Source organism: Halichoeres trimaculatus, unplaced genomic scaffold, assembly GCF_033239565.1.
Source record: "Halichoeres trimaculatus isolate MK-OKI-2021-1 unplaced genomic scaffold, fHalTri1.1 fHalTri1_scaffold_2, whole genome shotgun sequence".
NCBI classification, from domain to species: domain Eukaryota; kingdom Metazoa; phylum Chordata; class Actinopteri; order Labriformes; family Labridae; genus Halichoeres; species Halichoeres trimaculatus.
The window spans coordinates 1,442,194-1,460,175 of record NW_027437180.1 but is presented as its reverse complement, the minus strand read 5'-3'; the positions used below and the strand labels follow the sequence as shown (position 1 = coordinate 1,460,175).

The window sequence follows — 17,982 nt, the reverse complement described above, 5'->3', positions numbered from 1 at the left end:
GTGTATAGAGGCCCAGGGGAAACAATTGAGCAAGATCATTCCTGTAAAAGTTGATATTTTATATTTTCTTAAAATCCTGCAAACTCTACTTCTGGCACTTTGAATCCAAGTTATGAATTGGTTAGCACTTCATGCTTTGTTTATCTCAGGGAACCCTCAGGATTTTTCTTTGCAGATTGATAAATTAAACTTTGCATTTATCTTGTGGTTCACATTTGATGCATGCTCATAATCCAGATGTTACTGGTGCTGACTCCATGCAACAGGATTTAAACTCAGGTTGTACATTGTGTAGACAGATAAAGAGAAGCTACACCAAGCAGAAATAGGCAATCTTAAAGCTCCTGAAAGAAGTTCAGGCAGTGCTGACTCATTAGTTTTATGTTAAGAAAACATTACAGAACAAAAGTGACAGAGACACAGCGGGGCACTGAAGCTCTGCAGGGGCAGCTGTCTGCAGTGTTAGCATCGGACCAACAAACTCTTTACTCTGTTGAAGCCATAAATGTTTTTACTGCTAGAGGGGAATAAAGAGTCAAGTCAGCTGATGTTTCAATCACAGAATTAGGAATGTATCTTTCATATAGGGCGTGCAAGGTCATACAACATCATGTAACACTGCAGGAGGAGTTGGAACACCCCCTGTGCTGAAATGCAGATGCAGCAGTTAGCATCACGACAGCGCATAAGTTATTAAATCTCAACTACTCACCACAAATTACCACAAACACAACATCCAATGTCTCACAATAATGGCTTGTTTGCAGAACTTCTTCTTCCCAGTAACATTCATAACACTTAGCATGTGTGTTTTCATGAATCAAGGCCACATTGCATGAAAAATTCATCTTAGACCCAATAAATGTTTGCACCTTTATTTTTAGTTGTGTTTTGCTTTTGGCTACTGATTCGTGATTCTCTATTGCAGTAACTCTTCTTAACAAACCGTTGTCTAACCTGTTGTGTTTCTGTCTCAGGGATTGCAGTGGACAGAAACGGTCTGATCTACTTTGTGGACGGGACAATGATCAGGAAGGTTGACCGTAACGGAATCATATCCACCGTGCTGGGCAGCAACGACCTGACATCTGCACGACCTTTGACCTGCGATACCAGCATGCACATACGACAGGTAGTGATCTTTAATATATATATATGTGTGTGTGTGTGTGTGTGTGTGTGTGTGTGTGTGTGTGTGTGTCTGTGTCTGTGTGTGTGTGTGTGTGTGTGTGTGTGTGTGTGTGTGTGTGTGTGTGTGTGTGTGTGTGTCTGTGTGTGTGTGTATGTGTGTGAACAAACTTCTTGGTCTTGTAAGTGGTAGCCATGTTGTTTCTGTGTGCACATTAAAGGTGTACAATAGCGTGGCAAGAAAAAAAAAATCTTTTAAATTGGCTGCAACAAAAAACTTGAAATAATTTACAAATTGATATTTTGCCCAGTTGTAGGGTTTGGGCACTGAAACAAGTTGATCTGGGTTTGTAAGACTGTATTTTTATATTATTTATATTTTTTATACATAAGTAACAGTCCAAAATGTGCTTACAAATTGATCTTCACAATATGAACTGGAAGAAAAGGCTGAATAATGGAGGCGTAGATGCTCTCTTTCACTTAACAAACACTTTAAAAAAAAAAAAAACTGTTTTGTCCACGCCGTCTGTTTCCACTGCAGCAGAAAGAGGCAGATGGTCAGCTCAAACCCACCATGAAAGCTCTCCTCCTCTCTCTGCTGTCCATTGGGGCAGCTGATCTCTGACCTCTGAGCTGTGTCACCTCAGAGGTCAGGAGAAGTTTTGTGCTGAGGCCCAGGGCTCTGTCAGGTTCAGAGCTTCCTCACAACAACAAGTTTGGCTGAATGAAGTGAAAGAAGTGAAAGTATTTCTAGATTTGGATAAAAAGTGTCCCTTGAGCTGAGGAGTCAGACAAACGTGTGGGTGAAGGTGTCTCTTCCTCTTTTGTCTCTGCTGACCAGGTACGGTTAGAGTGGCCCACAGACCTCGCCATCAACCCCATGGACAACTCCATCTACGTGCTGGACAATAATGTGGTGCTGCAGATCACCGAAAACAGACAGGTCTCTTTTTTTACTTACTCGTTCATTCTGATTGATTTTTCTTTGTTGATAAAGTTTATCAGACTTTTTAGACATATAATCGTTCTTCCCCTGGGCTGTCACCATTTCAACGAACTCATGATGTGTGCAGAGAAAATGAAGGTCTGCCCATGTCTAATTCCTGGAGTGAGGTGTGCTGTGTTTCTGCTGTGAGCATGCAGACAGCTTTGTTAAAGAGGACCAATGAATAGAATAGAATAGAATAGAAAATACTTTATTTATCCCCGAGGGGAAATTCAGGAGTCACCGCAGCATTTAAGAAAACAAAAGTAAGAAAGAGTATAGAAAGTGCAAAAAAAGTCCATAAGAAATTAGATGACGACATCCCGTCCACCACTCGTCCACCACTCTCCAGCCCAGCCAGTCTCCACCTCCACAGGGTCCAGGACTGAGCCTCCCCAGAAGTCTGTTCAGTCTCTGTCTCCTGGATCCTGTCTGCTCACAGCAGGCGAAGCTCCTCCGATGTGTCGCGGCGTCCGATGTCAGCTCCGTCAGCCACGTCCGTGAACAGCATGATGCCGCTGGGTTAGCACAGCTAGCTCGTCCATCCCACCGGAGCTAGATCCCACGTTCCCAACAACGATGGATGGAAGGACAGGTCCACGTTGTCACCTCCCAGCTCACATCCGAGAACCAGCACGTCGTCCTCACCTCCTCTTCCTCAGCTCGAGGGAAATCATCAAGCCCTACACTAGTTAGCATTGACATGCTACAGGCTGCTAACAGCTAATTTTGCATGTAAACAATGCAGCCATGGTTACATGTAGGATCTCCAGACAAACACAGGAGAAAAGTAGTAAAAAATACCGCCGAAGCCACAAAACATTTGGTGTCCGTGACCGACAACGAACCATACAAAGTGATGATCCAATCCAAATACAAAGATTACGAAAAAGAGACAAAAAAAATTACAAGAAACGTACAAAGACGAGAGAGCTGCTGCAACAGGCAGCTACTTGGGTAGCGCCTAGCAACGGAAAGTATATGATGATGTATAAGTATATGTATAAGTATATGATATGGCTATCTGACCCTCTCTCAGGTGCGCATCGTGGCAGGTCGGCCCATGCACTGTCAGGTACCTGGTATTGAGTACACAATGGGGAAGAGAGCAGTGCAGACAATGCTGGAAGGCGCAACAGCCATCGCCTTGTCGTACAGCGGCGTCCTGTACATCGCAGAGACAGATGAGAAGAAACTTCATCGCATTCGACAGGTAACCTCCTCTGTGTATTCTTATCATCAGTTATCTGTTCTTCAGTCAAGAATGTCATCATCCAGAGGACTGACATTAGTAAGGAATGCTCGGCGGGTAAATGAAAAGCATTGATGAGATCCAAGGTCAGGTCTGATCCTGATACACAGACTCAGAGCTGAAATGAATCATCTTCAAAGCTCTTTGTGTCTTTTCTCTTATAGTAATGATCAGGGCTTGACATTAACTTTTTTGCTCACCAGCCAGTTTTCCCAGAGTTACTAGACATTCAGCATTTCACTCACCACGTTTTCAATGTTGGATAATTATGTTTCATATGATTACATGCGGCTCAGTCCCAACCTTTACATTTTTAAATGTAAATGACCCCTGTGCACACTCAAATCAAGACTACATAAATGTTTAACACCGCTGGTCATTGTCAGGTATTCAGCTCTGATCAGGTTGTGTGTAAAGCTGTCCTCCACAAAGTAATAAAAAGAGAAGTTATTGCATGTTATGAAAGTGGTGAAGTTAGAGGATTAATAGATAAAAAAAAAAACTAAACTGAAGACAAAACCTAGCAAGTCTGCGCTAGTTATTTACAACAGTCATTTGTCAGTGTGTCTTTGCACACTGAGTCTTTTTTGGATCACAATCCGAAAAAATGTCACACACAGACACCTTACACACTGAATACGATGCGTTTATTTTTGTATTACTTGAAAAAATTTTCAGTATGGGAAAATGGAATCATCAAACAATTGATCCTGAGCATCAGCTGTCAGTATGTTTGTGGTATGCACGCACAGGCACACACACAGGCACACACATGTACACAAGACTTCATCATCTAAACACTGAGAAAAATAGAAACATCAAGCAATTGATCCTAAGCAGCAGATGTCAGTATGTTTAAGGTATGCGCGGCGTGCACACACACAGGCAGAGGCACACACACCGTCACACACAAGTCTTCATCCATCATCTAAACATCGCCCTGAATGTGATGAGAAAATATGTCATAAAATGTGAAATTGTGATTGTTGCAAGTAGCCTACATGGGATCAAGTTTATTTTTTAACGTGTGTTAGTTTCATACGATAAAAACAGACTTGTGTGCAAAGACCTTAAATCACTCTGTAGTATGATCACATGTTTTTTTAAGTCTTATCAGTCAAAAAATGCCTCATGAAGAGGAAAACAACAAACGTAAGTCAAACTAGACTTTAAGTCACATTTATTCAAAATGTTTTGGTTTGTTTACAATATTTCCATTGAACTTTTTACAAATAACTTTCATAAGTGTTTGTATATTACAGGGTTTAAAAATTAATCTACAGCTCCTCATATCTGAGAATACAGTTAAGTTTCACTTTCTCTTATCCACGTGCACCCCTCTCTGCCCCTCCCCTGCGCTACTGTGAGGGTTGCAATTAGACTGGTGCAGTGTGAATGAGCTCCATCAGATCAATGTCTTCACTTGAAAAAGAGCTTTAAAGCTAGTTTGTGACTAAAATCCTGAAAAAATAGTTCACAATGGAGAGCAAAAAGGACATAAGTGAACTTTTAAATCTAGTTATCAGACACTAAACACTGTATTGGGCAGGTTGCTGGGTATTAATGTCAAGCCTTGGTGAAGACACTGATTCATCATTCATTTTCACTTCTGTTTCTCTGCTTTGTCCATCTCAGGTCTCTACTGATGGAGAAATAACACATCTAGCAGGAGCGCCCTCCGACTGTGACTGCAAGGTACTGCACCACGGCTGCTGGGCACAGAGCAATTTCAGTCCTCAACATTTTGTTGTTCTCCAAACTTTTAGAATTCCACATTGTCTCCATGTATATGAAATGTTGCTGACATCATTTGGGCATGTGTGAGATCATTTTTGATGGAATACTGGAGTTGAAGAGCAAGAAGGGATTTGTAAATGCTGATTCATTACCTTTTCTCTGGACTAACTGGATAAAAAAAGTGTCCTACAGAGTTTAAGTGTCTCAGATAATTTAATGGGATGATAATTTTAGCCACGTCCTGAAAAAAACTTCTCCTGTTCTGCAGAACGATGCCAACTGTGACTGCTACCAAACTGGAGACGGCTACGCCAAAGACGCCCGGCTCAACTGCCCATCCTCCCTGGTGGTGTCTCCAGATGGTACACTATATGTCGCCGATCTGGGAAACATTCGGATACGAGCAATACGACGTAACCAGCCCCCTACCGGTGAGTAACGACTGCACGATAAAAGATTTTTTAACTCTTGTTTTTAAGGGAAACAGAATAAGAGAAGTAAATAATCTGTCCCTTTCTCTGCATCTGTGTTTCTCCCCCTGTGTCTTCCTCTGTCTCTGTTTGTCTCTGATTCATTGGTGTGTCTTCAGGCTCTCTGGCGTCTGGTCCAAGCTCGTATGAGGTGGCGTCACCAGCCTCTCAGGAGCTCTACGTGTTTGACCTGAATGGGACTCATCAGTTCACCATGTCTCTGGTCACTGGAGACTACAAATACAACTTCAGCTACAGGTTGGTGTAGTGTGTGTGTGTGTGTGTGTGTGTGTGTGTGTGTGTGTGTGTGTGTGTGTGTGTGTGTGTGTGTGTGTGTGGTGTGAGAACAAACAGATGCATTCTTTACAAACACACACACACACACACACACACACACACACACACACACACACACACACACACACACACACACACACACTCTGAGCTCTCTATTCTTCTTGTTCCCTTTAAGCTGAAGTTAATTTTCAATTTGTCATTTTCCTCTCACCTCTCCATCACTCACAGCAACGAGGAGGACGTTACTGCGGTGACAGACAGCAGCGGGAACACCCTTCGTATCCGTAGAGACACCAACAGGATGCCTGTGCGTGTGGTCGCCCCTGACAACCAGGTGAGTCTGCAGCCATCCATCAGGACTTCAACCTTTTACACACAGAATGTATTAAAAAAAGATAACTATTTTTTTCTGTGTGTGTGTGTGTGTGTGTGTGTGTGTGTGTGTGTGTGTGTGTGTGTGTGTGTGTCTGCAGGTCATCTGGCTAACCATAGGGACTAACGGTGGTCTGAAGAGTCTGACTGCTCAGGGTCAAGAACTGGTCCTGTTCAGTTACCATGGAAACAGCGGTCTACTGGCCACCAAGAGCATCCAAATTGGCTGGACCACGTTCTACGAGTGAGTGCAGTGTGTGTGTGTGTGTGTCCAATGAGACCGTGGGCTCTAATTTCGTAGCGCAGCGCAGGGGGCGCAAGCCTGGCGCACCCCGCGCAGTGTTTATTTTGTGCGGCGTACCGCCATGCGCTGCCAATTTGACAATTTGGTAGACCGTCTGCGCAGAGATGGGTGTGACGGTGCCAAGGGGAGTTGACGGCGCACCAGGGGGAGGTGTCGGCAGATTCATGTTGGCGCAGTGACAATTTCGTGCCAAAACCAGTGCAGAAAGAGCGCTGAAAGCTCGCCAGCTCCAACCTGGTCTATTTTCGGCGCAAGGCGGAGTGCACCCTCGACAGCTGTAGTTTGGTGACAGATGCATGTCAACAAAGCCTCAGAGGCAGGTTTACAGAGTGTCAGGCACATTTTAATGCAATAAACAATCACAGCAATCACTATTTAATGTAAACGTCTGAACCAACATATACATTTGTATCTATATTAACTGTCCCGTCACATCTGATGTCAGATTAATACCTTTTGTCATAATGGAAAGTTCTACTTCAAAGAAAAGAGGGAGAGAAAAGACAAAAAAAAAGAGACAAAATAAATGTATGTCACTCTGGATTTACCTGTGATTTCCCTTATTTCTCTGTTTTAGTCTTTATTTTTAACGTGATCTAAAAAGATGGAGTACATTATTGTAAGGAGGATGAGGCGGAGACACCTGGAGAGTATACAGTATATCACCAAAGGTTCTGCTATTTGGCGATGACAAACCAGGAGTGCAAGTGGATCAAAGTATTCTGAATGGATAAGCCAGCTGTGTAACTGTCTCTTCATTTTGTACTCCTATTAATGACAAAGGAACAGATTACATCTGTCCCGGGAGCTGGCCCACACGCTGACGCGCTCCGTGTCCTCAGATGCCCCCCGCTGTCCATTCTCCTGCTGTAGGGACAGCGGCTCTGACCGTCTCCGCTACAGGGTCTTTCCAGCACACTTTTCGCGATGCTGGGGATCACTCAGACCAATCAGACGCTGCGCCTCGGCCGCAGGGCATTTAAAGGCGAGGAGAGGCGCTCATTTGATTGGTGAAAACAGCGCTCGGCTGTGTTAAACCCACCCATGGCTTTTCTCCTCCCTCTCTGCCATTTGTGCGGAGGGAGGCGTGGACGCGCTCCCTTGCGCTCCACTGCGCCCCTCTGCGCCTTGACTGCGCTTCTCTTGGCACTGCAGAAAACTTGCAAAGCGCCTGGTCTACGAAATTAGAGCCCCATATATTTAAACAGTAAGACACTTTGAAGCCTCTGGAGCACATTACAAAATCACGTAACGTCTCTTGATTTTGGCCTGCAGCTACGACAGCGAGGGCCGTCTGACCAACGTGACCTTCCCCACCGGTGTGGTGACCAATCTCCATGGCGACATGTCATCAGGGGCCGTTGCTGTGGACATTGAGACTTCTGGAAGGGATGAGGACGTTTCTATAACAACCAACCTGTCTTCAATAGACTCCTTCTACACTCTGGTGCAAGGTGAGCTGCTCACAGTGGGAAAAGTGTTGCAGTTTGTTAAAAAGATCCAATTGATCAAGTAGCAGATTTTGTTTCCGCCTTACATCAGGACATCTTGGGTAACACTCTGATCCCTGAGATTAGGTCATGTCCAGGAGTCCTTGATTCATACATGTATGCATTAACTCTGTGGAGCTTGTTCTGTACATATTACCCACAAATGATCAGACAGCTAAAGAACCATCATGTGAGGAAGAGCACACAATAGCTGCTAAAGCTGCTAAATGTAAAGGCCTTTGCACGCTGTGTCCATTATTTTTCTGATCCGTTTTTCTGGAAAAATATTGACCAACAAAAGTTTTGGCATCAGTCGCATTGCACATTATGCTTCATCACACTTTTTCAATTTCACAACTTGAGTTAAATCTCAAGATTCAATGGATACCCCAAACATTTGAAGAGCTGAAACTTTCATTTTGATGGGCCTTCCTGCTGTTGCTAATGCTGTCAAAAAACAAGACAGAGGGCATTTAGATATTGTAAGCATCCGTCCAGATGCTGCACTGATGACGATGCTGATTGGTGAACACTTGCTTCTACTTCCCTGGTCACTGTTAGCCATGACCACACCAGCTCAAATCAGGCAGGAACAAAACACTGAATGAAAACCATCATCTCCAGCTCACCTACTCTCTCACTTACACACACTGACCTCCGCCCTTCCCTCCTGCTGCTCTCTGACCCGCTCACAGCCTTCCTGATGCTTTCACTGACGCTCAGAAACACCATCTGCACTGAAAACAAAACTAAGAGCAGAGCTGATACTATATGAACGCCAGTCTGTATGTGTGCACTTGAAGACATATCAGGAACTTCTGGGAGAGGATGGTGGCTGAGGAGGTGAGGAAGGTGTGTCTGGTGACGTGTTTTTGCCCAAAAGATGTTGTCAAGGCACTCCTGAGATAAAATTCAATATGGACAGTTTTAAAACATTTTTATCCAAATTTCAGGGATTTTTAGAATTTTTTTGTGCTTCCACTACCTTTTTTTGAATATGATATTTAAGTTTAGTGCATTTTTAACGCCACATGTTTGACATAACATGGGATCAAATTTCTGTTTCATGTGTGTAAATTTTGGACAAAAAAATGGACTCTGTGTGCAAAGGCTTTAACACAGAGGAAATAAAAACAACACATTTCAGTACACTGGTGCTTTTTTGACTAAAAGCTGGACCTCAACCTGACAGCTTCACTTTGAGGGGAAAAGTGAGTTTCCTTGCAGTGCATGAGGAGCTCATCAATAGTAAACGTGTTACTCAGAGAGGATCCTGCTCAGCCTCCTCTGCTGAGAAAGCAACCAGCTGGTGGAGTCTGTGATATATACCTGTCAACCTGACTTTTTGAGCATTACTCTAAACTCAGTCTGAGGTCGTTTCTCAGTCCCAACCTTTTCATGCTGACAGTGATGTGTGTGAGAGTTCATCCCATCTCATTCTTCCATACCAACAGCTCATATACTGCGTGCTTGTGAGGAAAACAAACCATGCAGACCATCAGGTTTTTGTTACGCAATAACAAAAAACAACTAGAGCTGAAAGCTCACTCTCAAAAGACACTTTCGTGGCTTGTTTTCTGATTTATTTTCAGAAAACTTTTAAAGAGGGGGTATTATGCTTCCACATTTGTTAAACACAGACAATGCTTGATGTTCAGACCAAGCGTGTGCAGATTTTCTTTTTACATGTTTACATCTGTCTGAAAACTGATACAAAAACTGATATAAAACACTCCGTTCTAAAGAATAGCTCTGCCCTGGCCAATCAGAGTGAAGGGGGTTTGGGGAGCATTGAGTCTTGAAGAGGGTGCAGCTAAAATAGAGACTGACATATAAGCTCTCTAAAACAGCAGTGAGAGAGAAATAGGATTTTTTTTAGAGCTGTAAATCATATTAAGGCACTACAGGGGCAAGAGAGGGACAAGACCCCACCCCCCAAAAAAAACAAAACAAAAAAAAAACACAATACCCCCAAAAAGGCAGGATAAAATGTCTTTTTAGATTCCCTGTAGTACGAACATAAACATGAAAACAAACAGCTCTTCAACACTTAGATTCTTTAGTGTGTTAGATCATGTATCGAAATGTAAATTTCACAAGATGTGATGGAACTGTAAGCTTGACCACAGTTATAACGTGTTCTTACATTTTAATGGTTTATTAACTAAAAGACTCTCCCAGAGCAGACTTACAAAGCATTTATGGCATCTGACTAAGAGAAAAACACCAGTGTTGGCTTATGCAGCTCATGTCCATACCAGAGGGGTAAGGGTTAATCACTGTAGCTCCAAGTTGATGGAAAAACATTAAATGTTTTACCTTACCCACATACAGACCTGAGGTGTCGGGTTATTGGATGGATTTTTCTCTCAATGTACGACCTTATGACAGGGAGAGAAAAATGCTGCTTCACCCTCTCTGTATGAGACGTTCAGCATAAATGCTGAGGGAAAACAATAATGTAGCCCTGCTGCCCTTGTTAAACGTGAACTAATGAACCGGTTGGAGCGTGGCCTCGAGTGGCCAGTGCTGACTTGTTTCTGAGCCAGCTCTCCAGGTTCCCAGAGTGTAAAGCAAACAGCAGAGTTCCCTGCATTGCAGCATCGATTGATATGAAATAAGTTATTCAAAGCCATTGACGAGAGCCGTGTTTCTCTCCATCGATCCACGTACATTATTTATTGTTTCACATCCTAGCCATCATTTGCACAGAGAGCCAGCCTGCTGTTATTTGATATTATTTTATGTGGAGAAGCAGCACAGAAATGGAAAAGGAGCAAATACAGCTGCTGTGTCCTGTAGCTTTGATGAAGACTGCTTCATGAAAACAGAGAAATCTTCATCAGCTAAATGAGAATGAACTACACAGACAGAAATGAGAAACATGAGAAACATGATTTTATCCTAGACTTAGCATTTTATATGAAGCTTCATTCAAAGCTGAAAACTAGGGAGGAAGATCCAAAGTCCAAACAGCTACACTAGGGCAGGCCCCTGGGAGGGCAGAATAAAAAAAAAAGAATAGAAAAAAAATAACATTATATGAAAATAAAAAGTAAAGAATGAAAATTTGATTAAAAAAAGGAAGAAAAATAGGTTATTTTTGGTTCAAAAAGAAAATGATGTTTACTCACTGTCAGCTGACAATTTCCAGAGCATCAAGATTCTCAAATGATCTGTATAGACCCACAAAATATTGTCTTCTAATGAATGCATGTTTTGACCTAAAAAAAACAGTGAAAACGTCTTTTCTTGCGATCACAACTCTCTTTCTCTCCAAAACTTTTACACAATAATTTGATAATTTAATTTTATGGAGATTCACTTACTGATGTTATGGATAAGTGAACATGTATTTGAACTGATGTAGAAATGGATGAACATAGTGTGTACAAAATCTTCTTCCTTTCACAGACTCACTTTTCTGATGTGACTCTGTATTTATTACTGACTCTGTTACACTCTGAGCTTTGGAAGAATTAAAAGACAAACTTTGATGGATTAATTTGCTGGAGCGTCCAGTAAATGTTCGAATGGAGCTTCAAATGTTTTTATTTTTCTGTCTACACAACTGAAAAAAAGGACAAATTAACCAGAGGATTATTTAAAAAAAAGGCTATAGAAATGGTGAAAAAAATTGCAACTCACACACACAGACACACACACACACACACACACACACACACACACTTGGCGAATAGTCCTGAGAGGTCAAGGGGAACCTAATTAAAGGAGACTGGGGGACGTTAATACCATGCTCTGTGCTCCATTAGCAGCTTTAAGCACCGACTGGGAAATTAATCCTTGTTTTCTCTCTTCCTTCTCTATCTCTCTTCTCTCACACAGTCTTTGGCCTTTTCTCTCATGATGGAGAAAGTCCATGTATGTCGTTGTTCAATCATCTCTCTTCATCTCTGTGCTGCAGATCAGCTCCGTAACAGCTACCAGGTGGGAAACGACCACTCACTGAGGGTCACCTACGCCAACGGGATGGACACACACTACCAGACAGAGCCTCATATCCTAGCAGGTGAACACAGTGGATGGAAAAACCCTGATGATGTGATTGACTGACAAGAGTTTCCCCTCACTAATGTCGTCAGCGCTCAAAGGTCTAAATTCGCTGGATAAAAACATTATAAATAAAAGAATGAGTACAGATAACCAGTGTTGAAAGGAGGTTTTCATGTAATAGGACCATCATGGCACATTAAATGGTTAAGACCTAATCAAACAGACAGGTAGCACACAATCTAAGTCTGAGTCAATCTAAGCTCTCTTTAGCCTGAGGTTAAAGGTCATATTCATAGTATGACCCTCTTAAGTGGGTTAGTTCAGTTTGGTCCACTTTTATTAAAATTAGGAACTATTTTCAACTGCATATCATATCCATTATTGTAAAATATAAAGAAAAATAAATTTTATTCGTCTTACGTTCTATCAATCAGCTAAACAAAGTTAGCAGTGCATTTTTTTTTTTTTTATGTCTGTTTTTGATTATTAGCCCATTAGTCTATTCCCATGGCACAGGGTCACCAGTCTCCAGTGACACTGCTATTTTGGGACCAAACAGTTTTGGGACTCCTGTTCTTTACCTTTCCTAAAGGAACTAGACCGCTTGGCGTAAAGGCAGACAAAACCTTCCCATCTTCCTGTGATGATTCTGTAATGGACTAACTGAAAGAAGAATAGAGCTTATTAAAAGATCTAATGGTACTGAAAGTAAATAAGTGAATTAACGCACTAGGTCAAGGTAGGCAAAATTAAAGATGCTATGAGGAGGATCTTTTGTAATTGCACTCCCTCACCACCTTCTGGCCTGGATTCTGATGCACACCGACGTAAATTACTTTAAGCGAGGTGTGTGTTTGTTTTGGAATTAAATGGAGCTATAATTGAATCAAAACAAGATATCAAGCAGACGTCCTAGCAGACAGTTTTATGTAGGGACATCGTCAGCCCAGGTATCTGTTGTGCTACCTTACCGTGTTGTGGTATAGATATCCCACAACTCTACTTTTATTTGTTCAAGACAACTTTTTACCAGATGGTAAAAAGTTGTCTTGAACAAATATAATAAGAGTTAAAAAGAAGATCTGCCCTCCATTCATTTTCTAAACAAACACATGCCTGATAGTCCTCACAGTCCCTGTAAAAACACTGTTAGCTAGCAGGGCAGAAGTGAAACTATTCAGGTCAAAGTAGTTTAATATCAGAGAAGAGTCAGAAACAAAAAGCAGCATGTGTGACAGAATCTGTCACAAGCTTCAAACATCACACATCTTGGTCTTATTCTGTGCATCACTTCCATTCAGGCACAATGGCTCCACCACAGACATGTTTGAGATTCACTTTTTCCTCTTCGTCCTCCTCTCTACACAGCTACTGGTTTGCATTCATCACAGCAGAAATCAAATCAGTAAAATCCTTAATAAAGGAGCTTAGAGAGCATTTCGACGTGCAGGATATACTGTAGGTGATCTGTCATAATAAACAGTCCTGCTTGTGTTTCTGTCAGCCTTTTGTTATCTTTGCTGTTGTCTTTCCAAGTTTACGGACCAGCTTTTACTCCTGAATAAGACAGATTAGAGCAGTAAATACACAAGAGATGCTTACAGTGATTGATGGTTAACTTAAGTAGGTGTTAAGTCTCTGCAGATTTTATTATGATGCCTTAAAGCAGCACACAGTGTAAACAGGATAGTAGCAATGAGAAAAATGGATATAATGTCTGATTTGCATGAAATTGGCTGCGTTCAAAGATCTGTGCTTTAACCTTTATGGAAACAGTGATGATACAATGATAGAGGCATCATCAGAGTTATATTTCTTTCTCTCTTACTTAGACAGGCTTGTTGCTGGATTAAACACTCACTTTGGTGGATTTTTGGATGTTTTCTGTTTCATTTGTTGGTGAAAAAGTTAAAGAAGAAATGTTTTTAGATTGATTATCTTAGCTAATGGTATGAATTTGAGCTGACACACTGTAAAAAGTGTGTTTCACCAGGTTGTGAGCTGGGCCAGTGGATGTTTTCCTGATGTTCAGTACTTGATGCATAAATAAAGTGAATAATCTCTAGGCCTCATTTTTCTCACCTATTGGTGTAGTTTGAGTGGTTAGATGATGGACTGATAATCATTTTTCATCTCTTTTGTTTTTTTAAGGTGCTGCCAACCCAACTGTTGCCCGACGTAACATGACGCTGCCAGGGGAGAATGGACAGAACCTGGTGGAGTGGAGGTTCAGGAAGGAGCAGACACGGGGGAAAGTCATTGTGTTTGGGAGAAAGCTCAGAGTGAGTGCTCTTTTTGAAACAGAGCTAACGAGCTCTGATCCATCCATCCCTGGACTTCTGTCTAAAGACTCTGTTTGATTGTTTGATGTTTGAAACCAAAGGGTGATGCTTTGTCTAATGCTCAAATTGTACTTAAGAAGGGACTTAACGCTAATTCTGCGTTGAAGCTACATCATAACCTCATGTTTTGGCTCCACCCAGAAGTCGCAACAAAATCGACTCCATGCTAGCTGCTAGAGTCTTTTAGCTCAGAAGCTTAATCCTCTTCTTTCGTAATTCGTTTCTTCGTTAACATAGATATTGTCCATGTTTAACTTCAACACTTTCTGCTCATCTTCACGGTCATTTTCACGATGAAGACCAGAAAAGTACTGGAGAAGAAACTGTACTATCACCCAGTGTTTGGGTGGTGACATTACACAGTTAGACTAATAGTGGCACAGGGCTAGCATTATTGCAAAAGCAGCACCATGCCATAATTGTTGTGCCACGCTGAACTGAAATTAAATTGTTGCTTAATTCTAATTCTAAATAGGAATTGTGAGAACTACAATTGAATTTTGTATTCTGAGTTTAAAGTTGGGGTCTGCAGGAATTTTGTTACTTGTTGGTAAAAACAATATTCAAACTGGGCTCCTCCTCCTTGGATCAGTGCCAGCAGCAGCACACAGAACACACCAAAAGCTTCCGACTGTGACTCCATGAACACACTCACTAGCCCAGCAACCACCTGTAGCATTGTGTTTCTATGTGGTAGAGACTTGAGAGCCATGCACCTGACTTGGCATGTTAGCAAAAGCTAATCACGGGTATGTGACATATACTTGATTAGCACAAAGCTTACTTGCATTGCTCTTCATCCAGTGTTGCTCTTTAGGTTACTTAAAGTAAGTGGAAGTGGAGCCAAGCTTCACCCTCATTTAGGAAAAAGCTTTATGTGTTGGGAGTTTGGGTTCTCTTTGGTTGTGTTTTTCTTTCTCCATGCTACGTCCACTATCGTAGCTGCTCTGATTAGCTTCTTCCACTCACTAATCAACACGCAAAGTCAATGCGCTGGGATCACTGTGATTGGCTGATGTAACCATTCTTACTCTCCACCCAAACACATCCTGACACAACCAAAACATCAACATCCAGGCCGAAGAGGGGGTTGAGGCATTCACAGACACTGACACATATGTATTTAGAAACAGACGAGAGAATTGAGCAGGATTATTCCTGTAAAAAGTTAATGTTTCAATTTTTTTCAGGGAAATCTTATAGACCCTACCTTTAAGGGATACAGGCAATTGAACTTACAAGTGGATTGAATTCAAGTTTAAAGCAAATAAATAAAGTTTTAAAAACTGAAATTAATTTTAGGTCATGCTATTCAAATTCAGTTTCTAGTGGCTCAAATCTCAGCTCATAGATACTTTTGAGATTTGGATGTTTTGGTGGAACATATGGTTTCTTTCAGTGAAACAGTTTTAACTATGCATAGAGACAAAAACAGATTTGAAGACAGTGTCTTGAACTTAAGGAGATTACAATGAGCATTTTCACAGGTTCTGTCAGAAGGATAAATTGATCAGTCTTCATTGTGTCTTTCCAGAACTTATAAAAAGCTCCTGCAGTCTAAGGTTGAACACAAAGTAATCAACAGGCCAGTTTTTGTGCTGTCTGAAAGGATAAACTCACAAAGAGGGAATCTGGATATCCATAAAGGAACAAATCCAGCAGTTTGACTCCCAGCATACATTATCCCCCTGTGAGCAGCTTATGTGGCAAAAAAAAGCACTCTTTTTTTTTTTGCGTATCATGTCACTGAGTCAGCTGTTCTTTAGAGCTGAGGATGATGGGACAGTGATCAGTGTGAATATTACATGAAGTGCTCCCTGACCAACCCCAAATAATCAAAGAAAGCATCGTGAGAGTGGGGGACATGTAGTGGTGCCACTCTCAGCGTGGGCCCATAAACAGTAATGAATATATGGATTGTGCTCAACATGTCAGCTAATGGGGGATTCTTGTCAGAAAGGCTTCTTCACTGGAATAATGAAAACTTCTATGGACAGATGGCTGACAAAGGCTGTCAGTCTGATAATAGATACAGCAACTGCATATCGTGGTCAGATAAGAGCGTTGTATAAAGCCTGTGCTGTAATGGAAACAGGATCATTCAGATACCTGCAAACAGCGTAGAGGCACTGTCTGCAGCTCTGTGAGTTTGCCTGTATCTTTTTGTCTCATTTGCAGAGACTTAACAGTCAAAGAGGCTGTGCTAAAAATAAGATCCTGACTTATTGGTCATCATTTTTTATTGCTGTTGTCATTAAGTGTTGTCAGCGCTCTACCTTTAAAAAGTAACCCAAGTGAATGAACTTCAATAAGTAATTAGCATGTAGCACATGTCAAACAGTTTAAAATCAAATCAAAGGTGGAGCTTCTGAAAACCTCTCTGAGCCTGACACACCTGTGTTACAAACACAGGACGCTTATGGACACCTACATGATCATGATGCATTCAGACTCCTCTCTATCTTTCTCTCTATTAAAGGACAAGTTCGGTTAATACAGCCTTTGCATTGTTTATAGAATGAAGTAAAACAAAATACTCACCCAGAAGGCTTTCGTGATCCAAGCAGTGCTTAAGGAGATATTTAGATCCAAAATCGTGCAGAGAACGTCTGTATAATGGGATCCATCAGGACATAGACAGCGCCGCTCCTAAAACTGTATTAATCGTCCAAAAACTCAATTTTTTCACCAATATTCCATCATGGTCCGCTCCGAGATAGTCCTCTGCTGCAGTCTGTGTCACTCCAGACATCATTGTGTGGCTGTAATGACCTCTGAACTGACGAAGACTTTGTTTACCTTTGCCCCTGTGCACAGAGAGTACTGTGCCCGCATGCACAGTACTCTCTGGAGAGCTGACTCCACTTCCTCCTTTCTTTGAGGGGCTAATGTAAACAGTCTTCATCAGTTCAGAGGTCAGTACAGCCATACAGCGCTGTCTGGAGTGACAAAGACTGCAGCAGAGGACTAACCCGGAGTGGACCATGATGGAATATTGGTGAAAAACAGGAGTTTTTAGACGATTAATGCAGTTTTAGGAGCAGCGCTGTCTATGCCCTGATGGATCCCGTTATACAGACGACCGCTGTACGATTTTGGATCTAAATATCTCCCAAAGCACTGCTTGGATCAGGAAAGCCTTCTGGGTGAGTATTTTGTTCTACTTCATTCTATAAACAATGTAAAAGCTGTATAAACCGGACTTATCCTTTAACATCCCTGAGAAGGTTTTCCTAACCATGAGTAACATTATATCTTAACACCTCTCCTGCCTCACAGATATGACAGCCGGCAGTCCTGTGTGAGGATCAAAGTCACAGTGACAGCTCTGATATGGAGAAAATGTGCAACAATCTTCAGAGGAGAAGTCGCATTTAACAGGAGGCAGCAGCCGAGCATCCTTTTCAGGATGATCTGGTCATTTAAAGCCCTGTTTCCACCAAGCGGTCCAGTTTGGATCAGTACAGTTTGGCACGAGTTGGATCAGTAAAGCCTGACCCTGTTTAAGATCCACTCTTTAATAGTTGTCACACTGGAGGTGACAGTTCTTTTGACCAATCAACGCACTGCAGTGTTTCTAGCTCTAAC

At 41.9% G+C, this 17,982-nt stretch overlaps 1 protein-coding gene across 9 annotated transcripts in view; it reads left to right on the top strand.

The window, feature by feature from the left end:
• tenm3 (teneurin transmembrane protein 3) overlaps positions 1-17,982 on the top strand; it is a 498,200-nt gene that overhangs the window by 455,343 nt on the left and 24,875 nt on the right. For all 9 annotated transcript variants that reach the window (XM_074697994.1, XM_074698004.1, XM_074697986.1 and 6 more), the window contains 11 exons: positions 978-1,132; positions 1,973-2,074; positions 3,156-3,329; positions 5,004-5,063; positions 5,374-5,536; positions 5,695-5,833; positions 6,101-6,206; positions 6,346-6,488; positions 7,824-8,002; positions 11,964-12,068; positions 14,204-14,334. In XM_074697994.1, the coding sequence (XP_074554095.1) occupies positions 978-1,132; positions 1,973-2,074; positions 3,156-3,329; positions 5,004-5,063; positions 5,374-5,536; positions 5,695-5,833; positions 6,101-6,206; positions 6,346-6,488; positions 7,824-8,002; positions 11,964-12,068; positions 14,204-14,334 (1,457 nt within the window). The remainder of the gene's footprint in view (positions 1-977; positions 1,133-1,972; positions 2,075-3,155; positions 3,330-5,003; positions 5,064-5,373; positions 5,537-5,694; positions 5,834-6,100; positions 6,207-6,345; positions 6,489-7,823; positions 8,003-11,963; positions 12,069-14,203; positions 14,335-17,982) is intronic.